Here is a 27,785-nt window from a genome sequence, read left to right on the forward strand (position 1 = left end):
TGCTTTATTCGTTCAAGTTGAATTTCCATTTTCAAGGTGAATGTCCAAATTTGCAATACAAATGGAGGTCTTCAAAAAATCTGATTCATCGGCAAGTATTGTAGTTGGATGTACAATTCATATCTATGAGTTGTATTGCGTGTACATATGTGCTAAGTAGACTAGCCGGATTTCGATAGGGTAGTCATCGGCACCGGACGCCCCAATCTGTGAAGTCCTTGTTGAGTTTCCACGTGGACAGAGCAAGCGTGGCGTGACATATAAATTGATAAATAATGTACAAATTCCACGAATGGCCAACGTGTTTATCAAACATAAATTAACATTCACCCAACTAAGCAATGGCTGGTCGTGTCAAGAGTGTGAGCATATTGCACATATTGCATGTTGATATTGTTGACTTAATTCTTTCTTGGCGGAATTAGCGACACAGAAAGACGACACATTTGTATTTTTTTTGTGAGTTTGTGTGTTATATAAACGATAATCTTCTCGATCGGAAATTTGGAACTTCTTATACAACACCAATAGTTCACTTCCTGCTGCCACTATTCCCTTTTCCTACATACAAATCACTTCCAGGGCATCAGCCCCCTTGATACACAAACAATAATATTTAGCTGAAACTCGTCGAACCACTCACTCATGCTCGCTGATCATCATCATCATTGGTGGTTCGGTTTGTTGTTAAACAGTGCTTCTGCTCACTCCTATATCAGCTTGCCACACCGTGGAGCAATTTTAATGATAGGGACCGCCTGCGGATCAAATTGCGTCGATCGCATCGCCCTCCTCAGACGAGCTGTAATCGTCGCCGAACTCGATGTCGTCGTCCATATCGTTCTCGACGAACGTTACCGTTTCGTTGATGCGCACCGATTCCGGGAACTCGCCGTACGTCTTTAGATTTCGGGCCTCATCGGGGGTGTACTTAAGGATAACGTCCGCCTTCGAGTCCTGATAGTCTCGCAAACCGATCAAGATGATGTCACCCTGGTTGATCCATACCTTGAAAATGTAAACATAAAGCAAACACACATGCACGCACGTAATTAGTTACACCCGCATTGGCATACACGTATGCAAGTCAACGTGCGACCGCGCTCGACCTGCATTCACTTGGCATTGGCGCGACGCTGCGCAAAAACGGCGCAGTCCCCCTTCCACCAGGCGAAAGCACATCAAGCAGCTTCCGGAATATTCAATCAACACTCCGTAGCATTGGCTCCTTCACTACGGTTTGCACTATAAATCGCAACACTCTTTGTCCTTAAACGCATGGAATCGCACCATCGGGAAGCGTTTTTAGCTCACCTTTTTCCGCAGCTTGCCACGAATGTGACACAGTCGCTTCACGCCATCGAAGCACATCGCCTCCAGTCGGCCGTTTCCTAACATTTTTGTGACCTGTGCGTATTCCTGCTCGTCCTCCTTGAAGATCAGTTCGCGTTTCTCCGACTCGTTCTCGTTCTTACCGCGACGACGGTTTTTACCTCCCTTTCCCTTGTTCTTCGGCATGGTTACCGAGCTATGTGGCGGGTGATCACTTCACGCAAAGGTATGCTGAAAAAACACAAACACGGAAGCAATTTTGTTAGCTCAGTTGTGGAAACAAAGGGGCGAACGAAAACGTTTTCCACTTATAATGGCAAATGTTTTTCACGAACGAAAAATGGACTAGTTACCAGAGCGCTGCAATGCCTGACAGGAGGCGTGGATCGAAAAGAAGCAAGCTTGTCATGATTCGATGGTATGACAATGCTGAAGCGCTCGGTGACAGGGTACATAGAACAACATTTCAGGATGCATTGCAAGGTTTACAAAGTATTTCAAAAGTTATCAATTTGCAAGTTGCTATAATTATAGCTGCACATTACAATTATAATGAATATGAGCAACACTTTATGCTTGAAATCAAAACATTTGAAGTATACAAAGACAGCATAAATATAAGAAAAATTTAAATTTAGTATGACAAAAAGATTTCCAGTTGCTTCGTTAATGATGTCCTACTTTTTCTTATCAGAATTTTGCTTGAAAAACTACTGGAGAATAGAGCTGTAAATTAATAATATGATTTAAACTTCCAGAGATTTTCCACTGAAGGTAAAAATTATAAAAAAGGGAGAGATTCCTTGAAATGACTGCAAAATTAATGCGTGGTATCTTGTTCGATTGCTAAATGACACGTGATTCAGTGCTTCGATAGTCTACGACAAATTAGATGTTTTTTTTTGCTTGGCATATTTTTTAAAATAATAAATAGCTATTCAATTCTTAACTAAAATATTATTTTAACTCTCATTCCATTTCAGATTCTATTTTATCTTTTTCAAAACTGAATTCAAGAGCTAAAAATGAAGCGTGTCCGTGAGCGAAGCGTTTCAGGAACGTTGACGTTGCTGTCAAACTTTTCATCTCAACCCAACTCGCTTCGATATAGCCACGGGCTCAGGCTTGACTTTCGTGGTGTCGTCGTGTAACTTGTCGGAAAAATCGGTCCCTTCTCGCCCCATTCGGCTTGTCGGGTTTGTCCAGCTTTTTTGTTTCCGTTTTCCGTTTTGCGTTTGCCGTACATCAGCCACAGAGTGTGTGTTCTCCATCCCCTCCTTGTACGTGTGACGTTGGCGTTGCGTCCGCTCCACCAGCGAAACTGCAAGCCCTGGGCCGGGACACGGATTACCAGAAATCGACGCAGAACTACGGCAAAGGACTACCAGAAACCAGCGGCGGCGACGGTCACCCTTTACCACGGGACACTTGCACCGGGAGGAGGCAGCTTAATTGGCCGCTAGTGACGAAAAGGAAGCCAAAAAGAGGTATTCACTTTGGTATCCAATCTACCGTTACCCGCGAGTGCGCTCGTATATGTGTGTATGTGTGCGTGCGTGTGTGTGATTTTGTACGAGCGAACAGAGTGCGTGCGCTTCAGCGAAGCAAATTACCAGCCAGAGAAAAAAAAAAACGTAAAAAGTAAATTAAAATAAGCAAGCGGAGCGAAGAACCTAAATTGCCATCGTAGCAACCTAGCCCAACGCGCCCTATACAGCGAAGGGATGATGATCTGGACGCGAGTGAAAAGTGCCCATGCCGAGGCCGATGCGTAACTCTTTTTCGCTTGACGCGATGGCAAACGGTGGGAAAATGATTTATTTGCGCTTTCTTCAAATCAGCTCCGCCCGAACCCTTTAACCCGGGTCGTGCCATTCATCGCGTATCCTGTAGGTTTGCCGAAACCGGAAAAATCAATGCCCCACTCCCAACCAACCTGCTGGGGTTTCCGGACGGCACCGTTCCGGTGACTACGTGGACAAAAGTTTTCGATGAATGCATCATCCCGCACACGCCTCTCTTGCCTTGCCGAGGTGGCGATGAGCGTTTTCGTCGTTTTTTTCTTCTTCTTTTCGGAGCGCATTTCTCCGTGCACTCCTACGCGTCCCAGCTAATCATTATCGCGTTGTTTGCCAGACATGGACCTCGGTCCACGATTGTGAGCCCTTCCCCCACTCCCCCCTCCCCTGCTCGGGAGGTAGAGGTGGAGAAGTTTGTCGACCTTGCTGAATCAAAATACTCCGGATTCCTGCGAGTGTTCTATCTGTCTGTGGGCTGAACGGGTGGCAGGCAGACAGACAGGGGTGTATCGAGTGCAGTTGTACGTTTGGTTTGATTAATCTAAGGGATTTATGAGATTGCGCGGATGTATGCGTGCGTGTGTGATACATTATTTTGCCTTTGACGCGCTATCGTGGGACGACCGAAGGCGAACGGTAAAGGGAGAAGAGCGGAACATTACATCCGGGGGCTGGCGTGTCGCTTTTCAGTGTGTGTGGCGCGATAATTTGACCATGCCATCCCGTGCCCGTGATGCGCGAGTGGAGTTAATTAATAAATGGAGCCATCAGGAGAAGAAGAAAAAAAACGACGTACACACCTTTCTCTGCACCCTTCCGCGAAGGGAGACGTCGATGTGTTTTTCATTATTTTTTTTTGATTTTTTTGATCACAGAGATGATCCAACACCGTGTTCACATAAACGCAATGTGGATCAATTTCATGCGTATGCACACATATGCATGCTCGCGCACGCACATACGTACGGATACAAATTGTCCCTTCTCTCTCCCCTTCTAAACCGCCACCCGTCGTTACGTCGAATTTTCCTGGGTCGAGGGGGGCCTTCTAATACCATACTTTGCTGGTGTATTAGCCACGGTAGCATGCGATACGGGATTCCCTAGAAGAGCAGATTAGCCCGTTTATACATAACACAGGCAAGTGTCGAGTTCTGCCGAATGGTGTGGTTTCGGCGCGTCAACCAACACATCACCGTCTGGCCACCCGGGCGACCCGTAGACCCGTTGGGCTTCCGCGATACAATCTTCCCGCCGCACTCACGGCCCCCATCGTTCGAAGAGCGAGAGAGAGAGAGAGAGAGAGAGAGCGGCGAATATGTGGCGGCTGTAGCCACAACATCTCATCACCATCGTTGACGATATTGTAATTCATGGCGTTCTGGTCCTTCCGCCGCGGGACAACGACCCTTCATGTCGCCACTCTTGTGTGCCGTTGTACACTTTGCAGTAGTTCCCCCATCTCCCCAGAACAGTGTGACACTTGAATAAGCAATTTAATGAACGATCGGTCGGTTGGTGCCCAGACTGCACTCTTTTTTTCCATTCTAGTAGGCTAAATATGTGAGTAGAAAAGCAGGCGACGGCGACTACGCTGATGACGGTGTTGTGGATGCTATTTTTCCTTTTTTTTGGCAACTGCCCCCGAAACTAGTTTCCTGGGGAAACAATAGCCCTAGACGAAGCGTTGCTTGTAAGTCAAATTTAAACTCACGAAAGTTTTGTTGTTGTTGTTGCCAATAGCATAAAGAAAGCACGTGCCTCCCTTAGGAAGGCAGAGCAAGATGGTTTTAGAATGGATAGAATAATCGCACAATGCTGCTAAAATCATAGCAGCCGTGACAGAACCAGGGGAGGGGGAAATGCAATGGAAAACACCTCGAAAACCGGCCGGTCGGCGGAAACCGGTCGAGAACTCGGGGCGAAATAGGAAACGAGGTTGTGTAAACTAGAGGACCTGAAAGATGGACCTTTCGGGGTGTGACGATGAGATACTTTAATACGTACAGACGACGGCCCTCTCTCTCTCTCTCTCGCCCGGGAGTATTTCTCCCGTCTGCTGCTAAAGATAGTTCTCGATCAGGAAGTTCTGGGACAAAAGAAACAGAAAAGATCCGCGCGGGCTGGGAGAGTACAGTCGGGTGGTTATAAACTCATCATTAGCGAACACAACCCTTGGCAGACGATGCCAATTGTGTGTGTGCGTCCCCCTTCAATCCCCCCGGCTGGGGGATGATTTTTCCTCTCCCGAGAAAGAAGGCATTCACCCCCACCGATCCCCGCTGGTGGTCAAATCGTGAATGGAGCGTTTTTCGTCGCCGTCGGTTTTGGTCTCAGAACGGCGCGAAGGCTTTCGTAGCGATGACGTGTACAAGAATGAAGCAGCTAGCGGCTGATTCTTGGTTGAGAGTTCACTTAAGAATTAAAGGAGAAAAAAAACAAATGTAAAGGAACTGAATTTTGATTAAAAAAATCCCGTCATCCCAATTGTGCAATAGGTACAATTCTTGGGGATTCTTGAAGCCATTTCGATATCAAATTGGTACTTTTTTCGCTTCAAGCCAACTTGGAAAAGGGCCACTTGCGTAGGAGGGAGATAAACTTTGCCAGAATCTGGTGACTACAGCTTTATTCTGGGTGCAGATGGAGAAGTTCTTCAGTAATACTCATAGCAAGTTACTCCGGCAATTGCACGTAGAGGGAGCGGAGCAGATCATTTCATCAGTCCCCCGAGCTCGGTTGCTCATGGATCCGGAATAGCTATAATTTCTTGCCTAGAATCACTGCCACCAACACACAGGCACACGTACACGAAGATCTGTGGCTCGTCGGGGGAGATGTGGCCTTTTTTTTCGCAATCTCTCCCCATCGATCCTCCACGGATCATGTTGAGGTGGCCATGTAAAGCTACCATATTATCGCTGTTACATGCCCCTTCCCGTCGAGGGAGCGAGAGAAAGAGAGAGAGAAAGAATTGTAGAAAGCCTTGGAATGTTCAACACCACCAAGATTCCGTCCGTGGCTTTCCTTTTGGTTGCATTCGAGCGCTCGTTTGTAACCCTTTTGCCCCATGGAACGATTCGCATAAAATGCCTTCCCACACCCACCATTGTGGGCCTTTCCCGCGGACCAGGACGAGATAATCGGTGTGGTGGGGTGGGGTGGGTGGGGGAGAGGGAAGGGGCTATCCAGCCCGAGATGAACGGCTAGAAAGAACGATCATCGGAACGAACGACCGTCAAAGCGAAACCGCGGAAAACATCGCGCTCGTTCCAACACACACACACACGCGCGTACATAGGCATACACTCGTAACTGGTTTTGAGGTGTTTCTTCTTCTTTTTTTTCGCTTCGATGCCACGATGCATCCCCCGGGGGTTCTCTGGAGTTTGCGAGATGTGAAGCGATGTCTGACATCGGCACCGTAGCGGGAAGATTGCGCGAACCTGGCTATGATTAAAACCCGCCACACACACACACACACACACACGCGTGCCAGGGTCCGATGGCATCGCGGAACAGTGACCTTCAAGGATTTTTTTGTGTTCTCTCGCCTCACTCTTCTATTCTCTACACATCCCGGCTTTGTTGGCTGTCGGCCGTTGCCTTCGATTCGTTGGGGCTGCAGCATCGACATGTTGCTGACCTAACGAACCCCCCCCCCCCCCCGCCCGCCATCATCCCCTGTGCCTTCTTCTTCCGCTTCCTTTTCCTGAGAAGTAATTGGCAACCCCCAACCACACTCGGTCATGTTGGTTTGTCGGTGTAATGTGGCGCCGGCACGGAGAACCGATTGCAAATGCATTTCGCAACGAAACCACCCGGCTGGGTGTCCTGATTGTTGCTTCTTGTCTCTTTCTTGCACGGGCTATCCCTCTCTTTCTCTCTCACACTTCTTCGGACATGAACTCTTGCGGGGTGCATGGTTCTGCCAAAATCAGCACTTTTGCCATGCGCACGTGGCACTTATTTGGCCGCTCCGTCGAACGATCTATTGGCTGTACAATATGTATGACGATTTTCGCAAACTTTCCATGAGTCAAAAGGAGAGAGAAAGAGAAAAACACGTTCAACTCAACCGAAAAAAAAAACCAACCTCAAGTGGCAATCATCAAAAAGTGATAAGAAAATCAGCTTCAACCCAGGGAAAAATGGCGGCGTGGCATCCATTTTTTAACCCCAACCCGCAGCGAGAGAACGACGAAGCCGAATGGCGATGATTGATTTAACTGGCATTCGAAACAGCGTAACCGATTCCTTCACGCCCCACGTGTCGAGCCCGAAAATTTCATTTATTCAATTACCAATGCCGCGCCTGCTTTCACACACCGATCGCAGCTCGGCCGTGTAATGATCCTGGCCGCGGGGGAAGTTTCCATTGGCGAATGGAGTGCGAGAGAGCAAAAAAAAATTCATAATATGCGTCTACTATGATTGCTTTCCTTCCGCGTTGCTTCCAATGATCGATCGAGAAAAGTGTGGTTATTTTTTTTTTCCACACGCTCTCCCTAATGATGACATATCCGTTAGTCCGCTTGTTTGCACCATTTTTTTTTGAGCTTCAAGGCTCATTTATTTGTTGAACTTGTGCAATCCCCACCGAAAGGGTGCACACCCGGGGGCCAATCGAGTATCGTTCCCGATTCCCGAAAGTCGATTAGACGATCTTCACCGCCTCGAATTTCTGTCGGCGTCGCCGTCTTATCAGTGCTATCAGTTCCCTTCGGTCATTTGCGGGGCCATCGACATGCGGATGGCATTCTGTCCAGTGCAAACGAGGACCACGTAAGGGTTTTCGCGGCTCTACGCACTTACAACAGCACACCCGGGTGCTCATTCATGAGCCAATCGTCTGATAACGCTCTGGTGTACGCTGGGTGAGCTTCTTTCGGTTGGGGTTTTCTTTGCTGCCCTGGCGCACCTTCGCTTTTCCCGGTGCCACAACCGTGTCAGTCGAGATAAGAACGCTCTTCCAGAGGGCAGGGCGGACTCGTTGCTGGGGTAAAGAGTCTGCCAGTAGGGTCCGGCATCTTATCATTCTCTCTCTCTTGCTTTCCCGCGCTTTCTACTTCACTACATCCCAGCGAAACTATACGGTTTTAAAAGTGAGAGTATCATAACCCCGAGCGTACCCATTCTGGTGACACGTTTCATTTGAACAGAGTTAAGCTGCGAAACAATCACAGTGTCTTGTTGTACCTTCTGCCTTCGAACGTCCTCTGTTTGTGCCTGTTGCTTAACATCATCATTTCGCTTTGAGCTGGCAACAAATGTTGATTTTGTTGGCCCTCTCGTAACACGCTTCCCTTACGCCTCTACCGGAAGTAGCAACGAGAACGCCCGGAAGTGTATGCCTGACTGAAGAAAACGAAAGATCTCGCCTGCTTCAATTGCTGTTTTAGTTATGCAAATGCACGATGCCTCACGACGATGATATTATTTTCCGCTCGTAAACTCGTGCCCATAAACGCTCGCCTCATCGGTGCGATAAATTCTTCCTTCCACGCTCTCTAGGAGTCCATTGTGTGCGGCAGGAGCTTATATTTCTCTTCCCCCCAGCACAACACTTTGGTAGAAAAACTTGGTGTTATCAATAGTTTCCCAGATATCGGACTTTTATAGCAGGTGTTGAATGTCCACCCTAAAAGACTGTCGTTTGTCATAGCCCTCAGGGGGCTTAGTCGTGTACAAGGCAGCAAGTTCATTGATTGCCTTGATAAGCTCAGTTCGCCTGTGGTACCATTGTGACATCGAGAGGCATTTGGAACGGGATTGGGCGTAAATAGCCTCCCATCCGTCGTTAAAGCGAGTGACCATCCTGTGACGGTATGTTTGCATGGTTAACACACGCGCGACATAAAGCTATTAAAATCAATCAAATCAGCTGACAACTCCCGTTTGGTTTGCGACATTTAGCGACAAGTGCTTCCCAAGTCGCGAGGAATAAAGATTTAAAAAACCAGCGCGTCTAATCAAATGGCGCGTAACTTATCACCACGCGCAGGAGGGAAGTGGCCCGCAGGGAGAAGTGTGCCACACTCCGCCGCTGGTGTCAAAGTACAACCGATCACTTGATCGCAGCCCAGCAACACTGGCACATGCTGGTTTTTAAGCCATTAACAACGAACCTCCTCGTGGTGGGCTATCGCGTGGACTTTTGAAGGCCATAGTCAAAGCACAGAATCACTTTGGCGTAATTTCCTCGAGGCTAAAGGTCCCGGAGTTCTGAGGCTGGATCCCAAAACCCAATAAGGGGAGGCTTTTGGACCAGATGGGAGTTTGATTGAGTTCTGCTGGTGTTGCGTGCGTGCGTCCATTTCAGCTCTTGCTACCGGCTACCGACCTAACAAATAATCGTACTAGGACCCGTATTGTACAATTAACTCCGTAGCACACTGCGCAGCACCCTTGGCATGACGACGAATATTGACGCGTTTTCGGTTCATCTTTTATTTACAGCTGCACATCATCAGTGCCGTTTCGGAAGGAACTAGGAGTTGGGTTCACCGGTTCGATCGGGAACGGTTCATTTTGGTTGCTTTGACCTAAAATATCAGAGGAGGAGGAGGTGAAACAGAACTACGCCACGTGCGCCAAAGTATCTACCCCATTCACCGGTGTCGTGCAGAAAATCATGCTAAGATGGATCTGAATACATTGTGGTTCATCGTAATCGTGCTGATCTTTTCCCTGCTGTCGATGTTGTTCATTAGCCGCTTCCTACCGAACGGCAAATCCTTCGAAGAGATGCTGAAGGAGAAGCGGGAAATGCGCGAGAAGATCCTCGGTTTGACGTCACCGGCCCCGGCCGCGGCGCCGACCAAATCGAACAAGGAGTCGGCCAACAAACGAACGAAAAAGACACACTCCACGGGTGGTAACGCTAATCAGAACCAAAAGAATCGTACCGCGAAGCAGCAGCAGCAGCAGCAACGCGTGGAGGTCCTCGATCCGGAAAGTGACGGAAATTCGTCCGAGAGCCCGCTCGAGGAAGAAATCAACCCACTGACGTATGGCGCGAAAAAGCGCGTCGGGCAGGCAACGAATCTGACGGTTGAGTACGCCGAAACTGAACCGTTTCCGCTGAGCGACAATGCCGGCAGCAACAAGGTGAGCGTGCCTGCGATGCGAATACGTGGGAGAGTGTTATTTACTTATTTATTTATGTACCATTTTTAGAAGAAGGATAACAAGCAACAGCAGAGTGGTAAGAAAAATAAGCAAAAGTCCACCGGGGGCATCTTGGTGAACAAGACCGAACCGGTGCTCGTGAAGTCCGTGGAGTCCGTTCCGGAGATGAATCACTTTGCCGAAATTCACCCGAAAGATGCATTGGAAATCGCTCGTCAACAGGTAAAATCCTTCGTTCATATGGCAGCTGTGCAAATGGATGCTGTAACTGGTAATTTTTCGTTCCACAGAAACACGAAGAAGAGGCGAAGAGTGGAAAACATCAGCAACCGAAGGAACAACGCCAACAAAGTAAGAACAAAAAGGAACATCAGTCGAAGCTGTCACCCAAGGGTACTGCGGCCGTTAATGCTGCTGAGCAGCAGCAACAGCATTCACCGGTGGCTGTTGTACACGTTGCTGAGGTGAAGAAACAATCAAACGCTGATAACAACAAGATCGCCGCCGCAGCGTTGTCGGCGCAAAAGGACAAAGCAAACAAGCGGAAGAAAAATGAATTGATCACGCAGGAACTGACCGCCGAGATGGCCGACGTGGCCAACGTGCACTCGCTAGTGAACATCCTCAATAAAGCGGACCTGCCGCGTAACGACATTCAGATTTTGATCGACTTTCTGCTGAACAAGCAGCAGGACACGCTGGCCAAGGATCCGTCCGAATGGAACGATCCGTCCGATCCGCTGCAGAAGCTGAAGAAGCAACTGCAAGAGAAGGAGACGGCCCTGCTCGAAGAGCAGCAGGCGGCTGCTGGGTTGCAGCTCAAGCTGAAAGAACTTCGACTGGAACTGAACAGCGAGAAGGTGCAAACCGGTGCCGCACTCAAAGGGTACGTCGAGGAGCTGCACAACAAAAAGCATGAGGTGCTGCTTCTGACGCAGGAGCTGAACACGTTCAAGGAGAAGACGATGAACGAAAAGCAAACGCTGTCGATGCAGTTCCAGCAGCTGCAGGCAAAATACATTCAGCTCTCGAAGGAGCATGCTTCGACGCAGGACCATGGGTCAACGATCGCACAGCTGAACAACGACCTGCAGCTGCTGCAGCAAAAGTTGATGGCCAAAAGTCAGCTGCTGAACGAGAAACTACAGTCCGAAGAGGTAAGTGTGTAAAAGTTCACGCATCAACGACAGCATGCGATGGCATGGCAGATTTAAATCATTAACTCATTCAACGCCATCTGAGTCTGTGCTCTGTTGCAACTGATAAGATAGTGCCGCAAATTTCTTACGGATCTACCTTTTTTCATACGTTTGGCACTGTAGGAGATGATGAAGAAAAAGACTGAGTACGAGATTTTATTACACAATAATGATGAGCTCATGAGACAGCGTGTTCAAGGTGAGTAAGACTAACCACAAAAGGCAGACGGTGGTGGCGTACTCGTATGATTAAACTATATTTGCTTACTTTTTATGCAGAGCTAACCGCCTATGAGAACGATCTGCGTCAGTTACGTCTGGAGCTTAGTCAAAAAGACGAGCTGAACCAAACATGTCAGCAGCAGAGCTACGAGATCGAGCAGCTCAAAGCGGAATTGCAGGCGAAACAGAAGCAGGCAGTCGTGGCTGCCACTGCTGCGGCGGCCGCTGCCCACGCCAACAACCAGGTGGACGAAAGTAACCGGGTTGAGATCCGCAACCTCCAGAATGCCTTAGATTCCACCAAATCGAAGCTCGAGGTCTTCAGAAACGAGCTGGTCGAGTGTAAGAGCCAAATGACGGACTACAAGCAACAGACGAACGAGCTGAAGGCGAAGGAGGAACAGCTACAGAAGCAGCTGGAAGAGCAAAGGCAAAAGAATGACGTAAGTGTACCGATTGTTTCGCTGTGTGGTTTTGTGTGTCGCTTAAATTTTGGGTTAAATCTGCAGTAACGATTAAAGACGAAGGAATGCTGCTTATTGCCAGCATTGGGGGATCCGTTCGCACTGTTCCCATATTTGTACAAATGAATTATGCAAATCTAGTATTTTTGCTACTATCCTATATGTTGCTGGTAATTGATTTACCGGTTATAAGCTTTTCTGAAAATTTGGTATTTTATCAGGAATGCATTCTACTAACATGTGTGTTGTATCGTTTCTAATATGTGTAAAATATTTATGCTAAATGTTAAAAAGAAATTATGTTATGTGTTTTTTGGGGCTACTAACCGAACAACGGGTAGATGTATGAGACATCAAATTGACAAATTTCTTGTATGCTACGTTTTGGAACATGAGCAATTCTTAACATTTATGTAAAAGTTCATGTTTAAAAGGATGAAAGGTTACACTTATTGTGAGAGCTTGTGTTATAATGTTGTAAAGTTTTAGGGAAGCATCAAATGATTGATGATGGAGTACGTATCATTCATTTAAACGCACTTATCGGAATTAAAATTCAGCACAAACGTTTCCTACTTTCAATATAGTACATAATATTTCTGTAAAACCGTAAACACAACTATTTTTATCAGCATTTTTTGTTTACGTTGTGTTTATTCTTATTTTCTTCTGTTCCCTTTTTTATGCACGCGATATCCTGTTGTCTTCGTTGCATTTGCCCTTGCGATCAAATCAATACAACAATTCGAAACACCACACAATGCTGGATCGAATACTGTTTCCTTGATCCACGTTTCGTTTGATCCTTACCATTACTACCACCACTACCACAACCCAAACCTTCTGCTGCATCTGTTGCACGGTGGCACGCCAATACACCAAAAACCGGCCCTTCCGCAGAGTCTGCGGACAAAGAACTGGAAGTTGGTTGAGGCTTTACAAGATTCCGAGCGGCGGAGAGGCCAAATGACGTCGGCGGGGGTGCCCGAGAAAGTTGTAAGTGTCGATGCAGGTGATGAGAGGGCATCAAGAAGTAGTGAAAAAAAAATGAATGCAGGGAAAGAGATCGTAGAAAAAATGATTACTATCAAATGCTCTGCCCAAGCACGCCCCAAACACTTTCACTAAAACGTGGATGCTTTGTGTTTGTCTCTCCTCGCTTCAGGAACAGCAGCAGAAGCTGGCCGCCACCAACGCAGAAAAGGTGGACGTCGGTAAGGTGATTTTGGAGGAGCAGAACCGAACCAAGGATCTGCTGGTGCAACTGCTGCAACCGACCGGTGTGGTGTCCGCCCTGCCCGTCGATGCCACCGACTTCCAGAGCTGGCTCATGGCGACTGTCGGATGCATCAAGGAGCGGTGCGACCAGCTGCAGCGAACGCACACCACTTCCAACACCAACAGTAGCAGCAGTACTAGCGGTGCGAGCGTCCCTGTGGCCGCGAACAGCCACCCAGAGCCAAGCTCTGGCACTGCCAACAGCAACAGCAACAGTGACAGCAGTAGGAGTAACAGTAGCAGCAATATAATCGCTAATAATAATCTTAATACCAATAACAGCGTTAATAGTAGTTTACACGAAACAAGCCTATTCGAGGATGTCGTGGTGGTGGTCACGAACAAGAACGGCACCAGTGACAGTGGTTCCGAGGACGAACAGCAGGCGATGGCACAGCGGTACGAGCAGATGCAGAAAACCGTAGATCAGTATAAGACTATCATAGCCGATACGGTGAGTGGAGGGGATGCTGTTGATAAGAGGAAGGGGGAGGCTTCAAGATCCGTCGACTAATTGAGGTTTTTTCCTTCTCGTCATGCCAGGAAAACATGCTGAAAAACCTAGAGGCGAAGGTCATCGAGCAGGACGTCCACTGGCGTACGGTGGTGCAGGCGAAGGATAAAGAGCTAAGCCTGCTCAAATCGGCCGGTGCCGTCGGGCAGTAGGAAGTGTGCCCGGGGTTCGTCATGCCCCGCGCAGAGTAGGGTGCTACTGCTAGTGATGCACGTTTTTGTGTGTGTTGCAAACTGGCCCAGGGAAGGAATAACGCATCGTCGTACTAAAACGGGGACACTGAGTGCAAAAAATTGAAGAAGAAAAACAATGCAAAAAAAGAAACACAGAAACGAAACTATAAGGTGGGGATGATGAATGATCTGCGAATTTTAAGGAATTATGCGATTTGAACGGGGTAAGCTACCAGGGGGAGGAAAATTCTCTCTCCCTTCCTCAGGCGGAGCAATCGAGCGAGAGAGACACGCACCAGTTAAACAATAGGTAGGCCATTAGTCGGGCAGGGCGCAGTGCAGAAGAGAACAGAAAATGACTCAAATACGACTGACGCGCATGTAGAGAGTGGAAGCAGACCGCGTGAGCAATAGGATGAGGGTTTTAAACACCTTGCACGAAACGGGTGGGACCGTCGTCGTCGTCGTCGACGGCCCGGAATCCGGCGAGGGCAAACGCAGGTGTTAGTCCTTTTGTGCATTGTACGTCTTTTGTGTTTGTTTGATTATTGTTGTTTAGTTTTGTCCACGATGCTCGCATAGTTAACGTAACGGTACCACCCATAACAATACCGCAATTGATGGAGTTGCGATACAGCGGAATTAAAGCGAAAAATCACATCCTTGCGGGGAGTTATTTATGTATACAAACACACAGACACACACACAAACTCGTAAACGTTCCCCAGAATATCTCTCCATTCAAATATCGATTTGATATTCTCTCTTTGGACAATCCCATCATTACAGTGCCCCCGTGCACATTAAGAATCCTGAACACCTGAGTATCACCATCCCATCCAATCTATGTGCTGTCTAAAGGAGTAGGACATTTTTGGCGACAGATAAAGAGAGAGAGAGAGGGAGAGAGAGCAAAGGGCACGAAATGAGTGGATGGTTTTGCATTTCATAGACATGTCGAGATCCTTTCCGGATTGTAATGTGTATTCGTTTGTCTGAGTTCGGTTCCACATTTAGCGTTCCATTTACCCTAAACATTGTGACTCAATTTGAAACGGAACTTGTGTTTAATGTATTTACGCCTCTAAACGCGGTGATATAACAATTAGCCTAATCTATGTTCTATAATATGTATTGGTGTATCTCTTTTTTTTTTCTTTTGTGTAACACCTTCCCGTCTTTCCGTCAGAATTGTTTCCGCTGTGCTCGGAAGCATCAATTGAATCCTGAAATCATACGCCACGGGTGCGCGGGTGTTGTGAAGGACTCCATTCACTCCCCATGCACTGGTATCGTATCGTTCGAAGCGCAATGCGAATAGCTATAACTCGACAGTTCGCTCAGCCCTGGAGCCAGCATCATCTTTGTCAAACTTTCATTCAAAAGATGCCGGTACTGGGACACGGGACACACGCGGCTTCCGGTGACCACTCCTCGGTGCACGTGTTTGATCGGAACGAAAGAGCGTAACTGAAGACTCAAGTAGACGTGCGTGTATGTATGCATGAATGTGTAATTGTGCGTGTGCGTGTGTATGTCCTACATTGATATCTGTGGCCAATAGATGTTTTACAATCGTTTTGGGACAGTTGTGTAAAATACATTCTTCAAAGGGACTAACTTTTGGGTTTTGTTTTGCGTGAAGAAGTGAACGAACAATTGCACGCCGTGGGCTGAAAAAAGGTTGCACGCAGTGGCCGGTATTAGGTTACTCGACCTAGCACAAGCCTCTCGCGCTTTCTTTTATCGGGCCTTTTGCGCATTGTTGCACATTTCGTGGGGTTGTGATTGAAGAGCTTGCATGTCACGCCTGCATTGCATCGAACCCCAAACACATGCACATTTACGCTCGTGTTCCACGTGCTTTGCGGTGCCAAGGAGCTCGGGAGTTAATCAGAACCGGGTTCCCTTTTTTGGTTTGTCATAAGCGCACCTCAGGAGCTTCATGATATTTTTACTTATTTTCTCAGCCCGTTCGAATCAGGTTCAAGGTGGCCACCGGAATCGAACCGATGAAAGAGTACCCCGAGAGAGAGAGAGAGCACGGGCAAAAACTCCTATACTGACAAGAGTGCAGCAAGGAGATGCGTAAAGTAACGAAAAGTAAAACATCCCTAACTAGTAAGTTAATTCATTCATCGCAAAGGGGAGAGCAATTTGCGCATACTTTGTTTATTATTATTATTATTATTATGATTTTTTTTTTCGTGTCTATCAATGATAGGCTATTATATTAGAAACGAGTATAAAGGAACACACGCAAATAGTAAAGAAAGTAATGTAATAGGCTCATAGTGAAATGGCATCATCGCAGGCGGGTGGATGGATATAACAAGTGTAACGTAGTCTCGGGGGAGGGGCCGAGATGCAGAAGAAACCCAATTAATCTGATAGCAGGGGGAAGAAATAGAGTGAAGCTGAGTTGCGCTGAATAGCGCTAGAACCGGGGCAGGAACAGGAAAACCACCCGAAGAGGGGACGAAGGAGTCGCACGTCACAAACGGCAATATATTCACGTAGCGCAAACGGCGGTTTTGTTTCGTTCCATTCCCCATTCGCAATCACATTCGTTCTTCATTTTAGTATTTACAAACAAACAGCAAGCAAGGAATGAAAAGAAACCAGAGCTATACCGTTTTAGCATAATCTCTCACCCAAATCTTTCCAGTCCAGCTTCCACTTTAAGGTAAAATTAAGTATACCCGTGTATGCGCGTGTAATATGTTGGCTAGGGCAGCGAAGCGGAATGTGGGGAAACCATTATTTAGCCCAGCAGAGAACCGGGAAAAGGCAAAAAAACTGTAACGACGAATGATCAGCAGCGGTGGAAGGAGGAACTGCGTTCAAAGATCCTTCTTCCCTTTTAAACAAATAAAGCAAAAACCACACCCCCGCTCTTCGTCGAGATGATCGCTGGCTCTGGGTGTGTAAGAAGGAAACCCCCGCCAACGCCGCCTGCCACCCCTCCCTTCCCTCCAAAAAGAACTCACCCCCAAAACACAAAAATGTAACGGAATGATACGCAAGTGACAGTTATAACGACAAGAAAATTGGAATAAATGCAGAATAATATATGACTCACGATGCAAAATGCAGTCCACGTGTTTGATTGGAAAGAAAAGCAAAGGGAAAGAAAATGGAACGATGACGAACCTGGGCCCCCGGTGCCAGATGTGCAGTGGGATCAATCTGTTGTCGAAAAAACGCCTCACTCGGAACCCATCAAACGAAAGCTTCGAATTGTTTAATCCTTTTAATCACACCCTTTAAAATGGGGAGCTTCAGTGCATCTCCTTTGGCGCACACACACACACACACGCACGTCCGGCCATTGCATTGTTGCAATGCATTACATCAACCCTTCCTTCATTGGGTTACTCATGTTTCCCGGAATTGATTTTTTTTTCTCACGGTTCAAAAACAGAAAGATGCCGTAGCGCGCCGCAAAATGGAAAAAAACTCGCTGTCGATTCTGCCTATCCAAATACCAGCGAAAGTAACAGGCGAGCATGTGTCGCAGAGGTTCACCGATATGACGTCATCAGAGATCACGAGGCGCGCGCGCGCCGCTCGCAGAAATGAAGAAATTCGCCGTCGATTTTTGCTATCCAAATACCAGCGATAGTACCAGGCGAGCATGTGTCGCAGAGGATACCTCTAGCCTGGTACCGCTTCGCAGCTGTTACGACGCTAGTGCTCTCGCTTGCACGCATTAGCTAAATGTGATTGCTCTCTCTAGCGTTACCATGCCATACAGCCGCTCTTTCCTGCGCGTGGTTGTCCGCATTTTATCTCTTTTGCCATCGATCGCTTATCGTTTTAAGTGCACTGTGGGATCTTTGGTGGCCATAAGCCATAAAATTACAATCGGATACATTCTGTTGCACCACTTACGTTTTCTTCATTTAGAGCGCAAAATAAATAGGACAGTAGTGTGAGATAACTTTCGGTGGCATAAACAAATGTACTGAAAATGTTTGTTTTGCGAAACCAAATGAAATTGCAGCGAACAATCAAAACAGTGTCCGTTTAGCGTGCTTCGCGCCCATGGTGCAACGGTGATCGAATATTCTCCAATCACGACGCTCGTTCAGAACGAGAAAAAAAAACACCACTCGTCATGTTTCAAGATAAATCGTGTTATCAAAGTAACCCACGTGTCTGTCGTTTACTTTCGCGCCAACTTACCAGCAGCCATATCTAAAATAATTATTTTTTGTCAATTCAAATCTACTACAATTTGCAAGAGTAGCAAAACTGCCCGTGAGGATTGTTTCTTTCTATGTACCGGTGTAGATGCACTTCAGGATTGTAAAAAAAACGCACTCTTCTTCCTTCACTTCTACGTGCACCGATCGCAATCACGCATCATCTCCAAAACCACGAGGAGGAATGTCCGAATGGCTATGCAGATGTGGCGGATCTTTTTTTATTTTCGGCTCATTTTTTGTTTAATGTTTCGTTTGACATTGCATGAATCGGAAGCGGCACGCTTTTATACCATACGTCGTCCTTATTCTCATACCGGCACATATCACCGATAGGGAGGCCTATCTGCTTGCGGCTTCCCTTCGGTGCCTCTATCATCTGCAAACGGCTCTCCTTCTTCGCTAGTAAACTAACTGAATCGTAGCGTGGTGTTGATGTTTCATCCGTCGCCGCCGTATATCCTTTTCGCCGATCTGATACCCGATTCCCCGGTGCCATTTTTCTTGCTCCTTAGCTATTTTGTTAGTTATGCCCAGCTGCGTGATCCGGTGTGGATGTGTGTGTGTGTTTGTTTCCTTATGTTTCTCTTCGCGGTCTGGTTCACTTTTACATCTGGTCTAAGTACGATCCGTGGGACCGGGTGGAGCGTTTTGCAGTTGTTTAAAAAAAAAAAGAATGATCGGATTAAACATAAATGTCCTATCAGCGGCCCAGTGGCGCTGCACTTTGTATTCTAACCCCCTCACCACTCGGCCCGAATGCATTTTTGTTCCCACTTTTCGGGCGATGGGTGCGAATTCCTCGTGTACCGTGTGTAGTAGAAGAAAGGACCGTTGTTGCTCATTCTTACGCTTACTTGAACAGGATACAAACACAGCAAAGTACAGGTGCGGTGGTTATACCCTTTCCCTACCCAAACTCGTCCTTGTAGAATTATGACATGGTCATTTTGTTTTTTTTTTGTTCCTAGTAGTCTCATTCTCTCGCATTATCATTCTACCCGTTCCGGTATCGTACGATTTTATCGACATCATTTACCCCCTGCTTCCTATGCTCAGTTTCGTCCTCTCTTTTTCTGTCCTTCTCGCTTCACCTTTTCTAGCAGACTCGCGCATAGGTGGTAGAAAAATAAGTTGGGTCCACGTCCTGGCTGGGCGATGGATCCTGTGCTGGGCGGTGTTGCACAACAGCAACAGCAATCCATCCGTGATCTGCTCGCCTACCGTACGTACAAGTGAACGCCGCAACGGAGTTGTAATTGAAACTATTCAAACAGAATGCATCTACCGCACGCAGATGCACCACACAAAGGTGCATTTACTATAGCTTATTCTTCTGCCCAGGGAACAGGCAATGTTAATATATAATTGTATCATGCTCAGAGATGGAGCGGCACTGAGCGAAGGAAATGTGTGTGCCATTTTTCTGGCGCGATCGCACGTTCTTTCAATCAGCGTGTCGTGGCGTGAATTACCTTGGGTAGCTAATGAATGAAAAAAACATAAGAATGTCAAAAGTCTACTCTGGTTGACTCAACAACTTCAAGGGGGGCCAGCAATGTTTGATCAGAGTTTTGTTCAAAAAAATCTAATTGGAGTTCGTTTTTTCTCTACTGTTCATTTGCGCAGATTGTTTTTTTAGTGTTGTTCTTTCTTGTGTTAGCTACATCCTTGCTATGCTTACTCTCACACACGTTTATTTAATGCTTATGTGTTTATGCTCGTTACACCCTACTAAATTCTCACGCTCAAGTCCATCCACTTTGAGGGACCTCTTTAACACACGGCGAGATTTTTCGTTGAGATGGGTCAAACACGACTCCGCGGGTCAGCGTGTGTGTGTGTGTGACCTCCAGGCTGATAGCGCAAATAAATTATTCTATTTCACAGTTTCTAGCGTTTTCTAGCGCCTACAAGTGTTACAAATATCGGCTTAATACACTTCACTCTTCCGCCCGTAAATTCAAAATGTTACCGCGGGTAACGGTTGAAGAAACATAAATTCATAAACGAAGGACATACATTCTTCTTCGCCTTCTCCGTGCACATTACATTGCATTGTACGATAAAACTCATTTGGATACACCATCCTTCTACCATGCTCTATTTGCAGTTGGTATTTCATCTCGCTGTGTGTACACCGAGGGCCTCAACAACGCGTTGTAATCTGCGTCTACCGTAGGACAAACCTGTAGTGAGACTCCTGTTGCATTCCTCTAGCTTAGCTTTAACCTTGCCAATACGAATCGCTTTCTCTCTCTCTCTCTTGTTCTTGCTGTGGATCTGTTTTATCCTACCACTGCCTGTTTATACACGCAAATTTTTAACTATTTCCTTTTTTTGCATTATGATTTTTTTTCCAAGTATATTGCAAAACGTGTTATCGATACTGCTAGGTGTTTAATGTTGAAAAGATGATGCTGTTGAGAGAGTCCATTCGTTCTGCCGGTGTATGTTTTGTGTGTGTGTGTGTGTGTGTGTGGATATTGGTTGGTTAATTATGTTTCTACTGCTGCTGCTGCTGCTATTTGTTCACCGATAATATTTCGTGACGCTGCCGCGTGCGGTGAGAGTATAGCCAGCGTGGAGCGACCGCTCTGGCTGGTCTCAGTAATTATCACCCGCCCACCAGTCGACACCGTTGCCGCCGTCGTTGCTGTAGCTTCCACCGTAGTTGCCACCAATACCGTTGCGTCCATAACCATCGTCACGATCTACGAGATCAGGAATGGATAGTACCGAAAAAGAAAGGGAGAGAAGCGAAATTAATTAAGGCACGATATTATTTGAAAAAAAGTGAAACATGGCTTTCAACTTACCACCATATCCAGTGCCTCCACCACCTCCGCCACCGTAGCCACGGGAGCCACCACCACCGCCTCCTCCTCCACCCCCACCACCCATCGGGCGATGGTCACGCGATCCACCGCCAGAACGGTTGCTGTTCTGCTGACGATAATCTCGAGAGCCAAAGGTGGAACCACCTCCACCGCGTTGCGGACGACCACGACGACTGCTAGCGTAGCCGCGGCTGTTGGTCATATCCTCCAGGAAGTTGGGAATTTCCTGGCCCGTCTCGGCTAGCAAACGCACCAGCCCATTCGCAACGTTACGGTTCTTGTCGTTGAAGAACGACGTGGCCGTACCGAGGTTACCCATACGTCCGGTACGCCCGATGCGGTGCACGTACTCCTCCACCTCGGCCGGCAGATCGAAGTTGATCACCTGCTTCACGTTCGGAATGTCCAGCCCACGGGCGGCGACGGCCGTCGCGACCAGGATCGGGCAGCGGCCACAACGGAACAGACGTAGGGCTTCTTCGCGCTCGGCCTGCGTGCGATCGCCGTGGATGCTCGTCACCGGGTAGTCGTGGTTGTACAGGAACTCCTCCAGCGAGTCGGCCGCCTTCTTCGTCTCGACGAAGATCAGCGTGAGACAGTTCTCGTCGTCGCCATCGTTCTGCGTCGTAATGTTCGACAACAGATCGAGCAGATGGGAGCGCTTGATGCTTTCCTCCACCCAGAAAATCGTCTGCGTAATGTTGACGGAAGTCGAACCGACACGACCGACCGCCAAGAAGATGTAGCGGTAGAGGAAATCGCTCGCCAACTCCTGGATCGCCTTCGGGAAGGTGGCCGAAAACATGAGCGTCTGTCGCTCGCCAGTCACCGGCATGCGGCTCTCTTCGACGATGCGCCGGATCTGGGGTTCAAAACCCATGTCCAGCATACGATCGGCTTCGTCCAGCACAAGGAAGCGGATGTTGTCCAAACCGACCTTGCCGCGGCCGATCATGTCCTCCAACCGGCCCGGCGTGGCCACAATCAGATGGCAACCGCGCTCGAGATCACGCATCTGATCCTGCGTGTTGTTGCCACCGTACAGGACGGCCGGACGCATGCGCGAGCGATAGCAGAACTTCTTCGATTCCTCGAATATCTGCGTTGCCAGCTCGCGAGTCGGTGCCAGCACCAATCCCAGTGGGTACTGCTTGCGTCGGTTCATCGGTCGGTTCGGAGGCGGTGCGGCCGCCCCATGCTTGTACATCTGGTTCAGGATGGGCACCAGGAAGGCGGCCGTTTTACCGGAACCTGTCTGCGCGCACGCCATCAGATCGCGCCCGGAAAGGATAATCGGGATGGCGTACTTCTGCACCGGCGTCGGCTTGTCGTAGCGTGCCAGCTTTATGTTGTTATCGATGATCTCTGTCAGCATGATATCGTCGAAGGAATTGATGTGCTCCGGCACATCCTCACCCGTCGCCTCCACGGGAATATCTTCGTACTTGCTGAAATTGATACCGGTGTTACCGTGTTTGAATAACTCCGCCTCCAGCCGCTCGTCCTGCTCCGTGAGCACTGTATAGTCCACCTGGCCCCGTCCGGACCCACCGCCGCCGCCGCCGCCTCCATATCCTCCACCTCCTCTGCCGTCACGCCGATCGGGACCACTCGGCCAACGTCCGCTTCCGCCGCCGCCACCTCCGTTCGATCCGCGATCATAGAACGATCTTCCACCGACTCCAGCGGCGGCACCTCCTCCTTCTCCAGGACCGGTTCCGCCACCGCTTCCGACACTTCCCGGTCCCGGCGGGCCCATCGCTGCTCCCGGCTCTTGCCAGCGATCGTTTTGTGGGGGCATATCCATCGGCCGATCACGGCCACCGGCCGGCGGTCCACCACCCGGACCGCCACGAGCGCCACCGTACGACGACCAGTTGTCCCGCCGATCGCCTCCGTAACCCTCAGAATTCTGATACCCTCCTCCTTCGCCGCGCTGGAAACCGCCATCGCGGCCATTGTTGAAGCCCCGGTCACCACCGCCGCGGCCATAGTTGCCAAAATCGCCGCCCCGGCGATCGTTCTGGTAGCGGCCACCTCCACCGCCGCTACGCCTGCCGTAGTCTCCGCCGCGGTAGTCGCGATCTCCAAACCGCCCGTAGTCGCCGCCGCCGCGGTTCCGGTTCGAATCGCCCCCAAATCCTCGTCTGCCACCTGCGCCTCCGACACCACCGCCGCCGCTTGTAGGACCGCCGCCAGCACCGGATTCAGCAGGTTGAAAGTCACCACTATCAGCACATTCTCTCAGCTGCGGTGGAATGTACCGCGCGGCCGGATACTTAGGATTTCCGGAATCTGGGTTGCTGCCCCCGCCGCCGCCGCCAAGTTGCTGCTGCTTCTGCTGCAAGTCCAGACCAGCAAACTGTTGGGTTTTGGGGAAGAAGAAAAAAAAACAGGAGCTTATTAGTCAGTCACACTGTGTTATGCACAATTGTACTGTTTCACTTTACGGCTGTGTTTTTATATATGCCTGGGGGACTGATTCCTTCCAAAAAATCCTTCCATTAAATTGTATATTATCGGGCTTCTTTTGCAATTTGTTAATAACCATAGACGAGCAAGCGAGGGTCGAACCCTTGTCAAAAGCCCGTTGTGCGCACGGGAGAGTTCGCAAAGCGCTTGAGATTTTACTGCCAAGAACTGAAGTTTATCTTGTAAACGGCCCTTATACGCGAGACATCAACCAGACGAAGCCTACTACGTCAAGTAGCGCAGACAAAATGGAAGAGCGAATTTAAAACCGTGACACCATCTTTCATTGTACTAATCCCATGTCCCGTCGTCGGTTCCGCTCCCCACACAACAAAACGAATCACGCACACATCGATCGATTGATGTCGCTCTAGGGTATTCCTCAACCCAATCCTTACCCACCCCATGACAGTTTATATCCAACAGGCATGACGAACATGGCAAAGAACAAACCGTGCAGTTTTGCAAAGCACAACACACAACATCAAAAAAAAACTAACCACCCTCTCGTCACACGAGCGGAATGGCAAGAGAAGGAGGAAGGGGGCATCGTGCGCGTTTTCGCAGGTTTTGTGGCCCCCCATCGATTTGCGCGTGTGGAACGGTTCGGTAGGAAGAAGGATGAGAAAAACGGGAAAGAAAAACAGAGCCCCCACGCCACCACGCGCTGCTCTCCGGTACGAAGCAGAGAAGAAGAAACACGAATATGCTCGCGTTCATTGTCCGCTGGCGTAGTCGGCACAAAAAAGCAACGCGGCAAAAAAATGGGGTCGTTAAACTGTTAAAACCACCGGCCATGTGGAGAAACCAAGCAAACCTTCTCTCGCCGCCATTTGGCTCCGATGGTGTGGATTTATTTCGCCTGCACAGGGAACAATACAGTGAGAGCGAAGCGCACCATAATTTATGCGATGCTGGTGTTGGGGATTTCTTTTTCAAACATAAGCGTATGCTCTTCTTTTAATTCGATCGTTATAAGAATCAAAGATACTAAAAAAAAACTCAAAATAATAATGAACCATTAGTAGCTCAAATTCAATAATAAACAATCCGATCAACACTAGCTAGAGCTTAATAACAGAGCTAAAGCTTACTGTAGCGGATAAAGGGGAGTTATTTCCTTACACTACAACAAAATCCACTTCAAGGCAACGCGCAGCAGCGTGGAGAAGCTGCCACGCGCAGAAGTATCTTAACTTCCGCAACGTGACTAGTACACACACACACACACGCGGTCAACAAGGTCCGGGCAAGTCTGTAGCACTATCACGATCCTTGCTCGTGTCACTTGATGCCGCGCGCGATCGTGAGCTTTGTGCCTGCGCGTGCCTTTCGCATACAGCGATGATGATGGTGATGGTGACCTAGAACTGCGCTTGAAACCCGACCTGATGTGAAATCAACGCAGCGGGTGTAATAGTGGTTTAGGAAGAAGCGATTTAACTAACAACAAATGCGGAATGAAACGCAAAACTTCCAATCCGAAACGAGCCAAAACCGATCAGGTATGGGGGGCGTAATATTGATGAAGCGAAATATTTTTAGAAAAACAAAATCACTGGAAAATACGCGCAAATCGAGAATAAGCCTGTATTGACTGCCAGCCAGCCGTCAGTGTTTTTCGAAATGGTGTTCCGCTCCCCTGCAGCGTGGCTGGATCGATGCAAGCGATGCATTTCAGTGAGAAAGGGACGGATAATGAAGTGCGCTGCAGAGCTCAAATGACAACGTCGCAATAGCAGAAACGTCTACCATAACGACGTTACCTTGAATGATTTGATGAAGGGAAAAAAGGAAAACAAAATATCATATGAATTGCGGAATCTGAATAGTAAACACCAGCCGATCATATACAACTTTGCAAACACATTTGCTGGTGTGCTAGGGAGTCCAGTATCACAATGAACTTATCAGGTTTACATTGGTTCGCAATTTATATGCGCTGTTGGAAACGAATGATATGACTCATTACGGTGATGAAATTACTGCTCGGGAAGGAAAAATTCGTAAATTTTCACACGATTAGCCTTTTCGCTAAGGGCCACTCGGTAGCTAGTTTGTGTGATTAATGCTTTTCTCTTCCGGGTTCTTCGAGTATCAATACAATCCACGGGCGATGGTGATACGGATCGTGTGATTAACAAGAGAGATAGCGGCTCAGGTACAGGGGGAAGGTGGACTCATTCGCAACACAACCAAGTCATTGGTTTGGCGTACATCCCAGCGATTGCACTCGTATAACCGTTATAAATGAGCAAGCAAAAGAAGCTAAGTCAGGAGAGTTAGGGAGAAATTGAGACAACTCAGCAACAGCATCTACAGCATGATCAAGCAAGTCAGCCAGTGATGAAAAGCAAAGCAAAATACATGTGAATCATGATTCCTACGGCATGAGTAAGTCCCACAAGCCACCAACTCACCACCCAAAGTGAGCAGCATCGGTGAAGGAAATGGGTGCGAAAAAGAGCACGAGAAAAGAGAGGAACCAAACGCCACCCCAACGCACGCCGGAAAAGCTCACCCAAAGCTTTCGCACACGACGAAGCTTGGGGGAGGGGGTTCGTTTCGCACTACTTATGCTCCACTACATATCCACATAGCACATGCATCGGTAGCACTTCTACAGTGCAACTACACCGTACTACTACTGATGCTACTACTAGTGCTACTACTGCACTACTACTACTTATGGGCTCTGTCGTAATGCTAATCAGATGTACCGCGCTTGCTGTTCAATTTCCACTACTAGATTAGATCGATGCTGTCTATTGCGAAAAACCCACCCTTGCTTTATTGTCCGTTCAACTTTTTCTTCTTTCGTTAGTTCTCACTTTAAGCTGAGATGGTGCACTCTTTCTTAGGATGTATCCACTTGAAGTCGTCTTTCGTGTTGAACGTTTACTTCTAGGTAATTGAGGAAAAGAAGCCACTCTTTTCCATCGGCGAGCAAATAGAGTTACGTAAAATAGTGTTACGAAAAGGACAATCTTTCGTTCACTTTTTATAAGCCATTATTTTGCATCTATAGCAGTAGGAGGAAAATTTTACTAGCTTTTGCATGATTCAAAGCGTGATGCAAATTGCTCACAATTAAGTGCACCGCCACTCAAACAACCTTCCGATCGCTGGGTAGAGGTCGTCATCATCGTCGGGAAACGGATCTGAAATGCAACGGACGTGTGACAGCTTCACCACCATGGGCGAAGCGCCGACAGTGACCGTCGTATGCGCCATAACCTAACAAAGAGCCGATCGAAGACACCACCACCGTCTGAGCGAAAGGGACGCAAAGGAAGGTCGGTCGGTTGGTTGGTTGTGCAGCGTGGAAAATCTCATGATGCACGCGAGAATTAATCCTTGACACAGAACGCCTTCGGTACGTCGCCTGTGTCCTTCCTCTCACCAGCAGCACCACACTACGGTTGCTTCGTTCGCACACGCACGCACATGAGCGGAAACTGAACGCTTCCAATAGTAACGATCCCGCGCCCTTAGCAACAAACCTTATACACTAGGCTAGGGGCTATCGAGAAACGATGATACATACCTGCTGTTCTAGACCTGTACCATTTTGGTTAATAGCATTACTCATATTACAATGAGCGTTCGTATGGTTTTGTTGTCTTCCTTCCACCGTTGGTTTGGGACGAAAGTGCAATCAATTGTTTTTTTTTTGTAATGTTCGCTTGGTTGAACAGTTTATTGGGTCACCTTTTTCTGTCTGTTGGTTTCTCGCGTTCACCGGGGCATATACGGCTCACATACACACCACTGGACTGAGCTTGGTTGCGCTAGTGTTACGGAAACCACGGAAAGCAAGCAAAAACTCACAGTAATTTTTCGCACGCTTCCGGAATCGTTTTTCCACAAACTTTCGTTCACTCACAATCTGCACCTCACTTTTGAGTGCGTGCGTGCGTGCGCGCAGAGTATCACGGCTATCTTGGATTCAGATGCACGGGACACAATCGCACACTACTGCTGCTGCCGCTGCTTCTGCCCACTGACGAAAGGACTGACGATGTAATCGACTGAAATTGAAACAAAGCCACCAACAATCAGCACGAGAGGTTGTTTTCACGATATGATGAGCTTCAAAACTTCGCAAAACTAGGGTGCCACCGCTTGATGAACGGTTAGTTTCATACTACGA

The 27,785-nt window shown here is 48.1% G+C and overlaps 3 protein-coding genes across 3 annotated transcripts; 1 reads left to right on the forward strand and 2 right to left on the reverse strand.

Moving 5' to 3' along the window:
• Positions 1-432: 432 nt before the first annotated feature.
• LOC128730622 (eukaryotic translation initiation factor 1A, X-chromosomal) lies at positions 433-1,716 on the reverse strand. The gene is made up of 3 exons (XM_053823695.1): positions 1,686-1,716; positions 1,315-1,563; positions 433-1,008 (listed from the first exon to the last, which is right to left on the reverse strand). Exons 2-3 carry the CDS (start codon positions 1,516-1,518, stop codon positions 766-768), a joined length of 447 nt encoding a protein of 148 aa, XP_053679670.1. The 5' UTR covers positions 1,519-1,563; positions 1,686-1,716; the 3' UTR covers positions 433-765.
• Positions 1,717-9,773: 8,057 nt separating this feature from the next.
• LOC128721550 (ribosome-binding protein 1) lies at positions 9,774-17,189 on the forward strand. Its single transcript, XM_053815311.1, has 8 exons — positions 9,774-10,241; positions 10,311-10,484; positions 10,553-11,419; positions 11,585-11,660; positions 11,741-12,126; positions 13,048-13,143; positions 13,313-13,879; positions 13,969-17,189. The coding sequence occupies exons 1-8, from the start codon at positions 9,774-9,776 to the stop codon at positions 14,089-14,091; spliced, it is 2,757 nt and encodes a 918-aa protein (XP_053671286.1). The 3' UTR covers positions 14,092-17,189.
• Positions 17,190-18,451: 1,262 nt separating this feature from the next.
• LOC128721724 (ATP-dependent RNA helicase bel) lies at positions 18,452-27,352 on the reverse strand. Its single transcript, XM_053815502.1, has 3 exons — positions 27,180-27,352; positions 21,140-23,522; positions 18,452-21,034 (listed from the first exon to the last, which is right to left on the reverse strand). Exons 1-3 carry the CDS (start codon positions 27,222-27,224, stop codon positions 20,928-20,930), a joined length of 2,535 nt encoding a protein of 844 aa, XP_053671477.1. The 5' UTR covers positions 27,225-27,352; the 3' UTR covers positions 18,452-20,927.
• Between the last annotated feature and the right edge of the window lie 433 nt (positions 27,353-27,785).

Source organism: Anopheles nili, chromosome 2 (assembly GCF_943737925.1).
Source record: "Anopheles nili chromosome 2, idAnoNiliSN_F5_01, whole genome shotgun sequence".
NCBI lineage: Eukaryota > Metazoa > Arthropoda > Insecta > Diptera > Culicidae > Anopheles > Anopheles nili.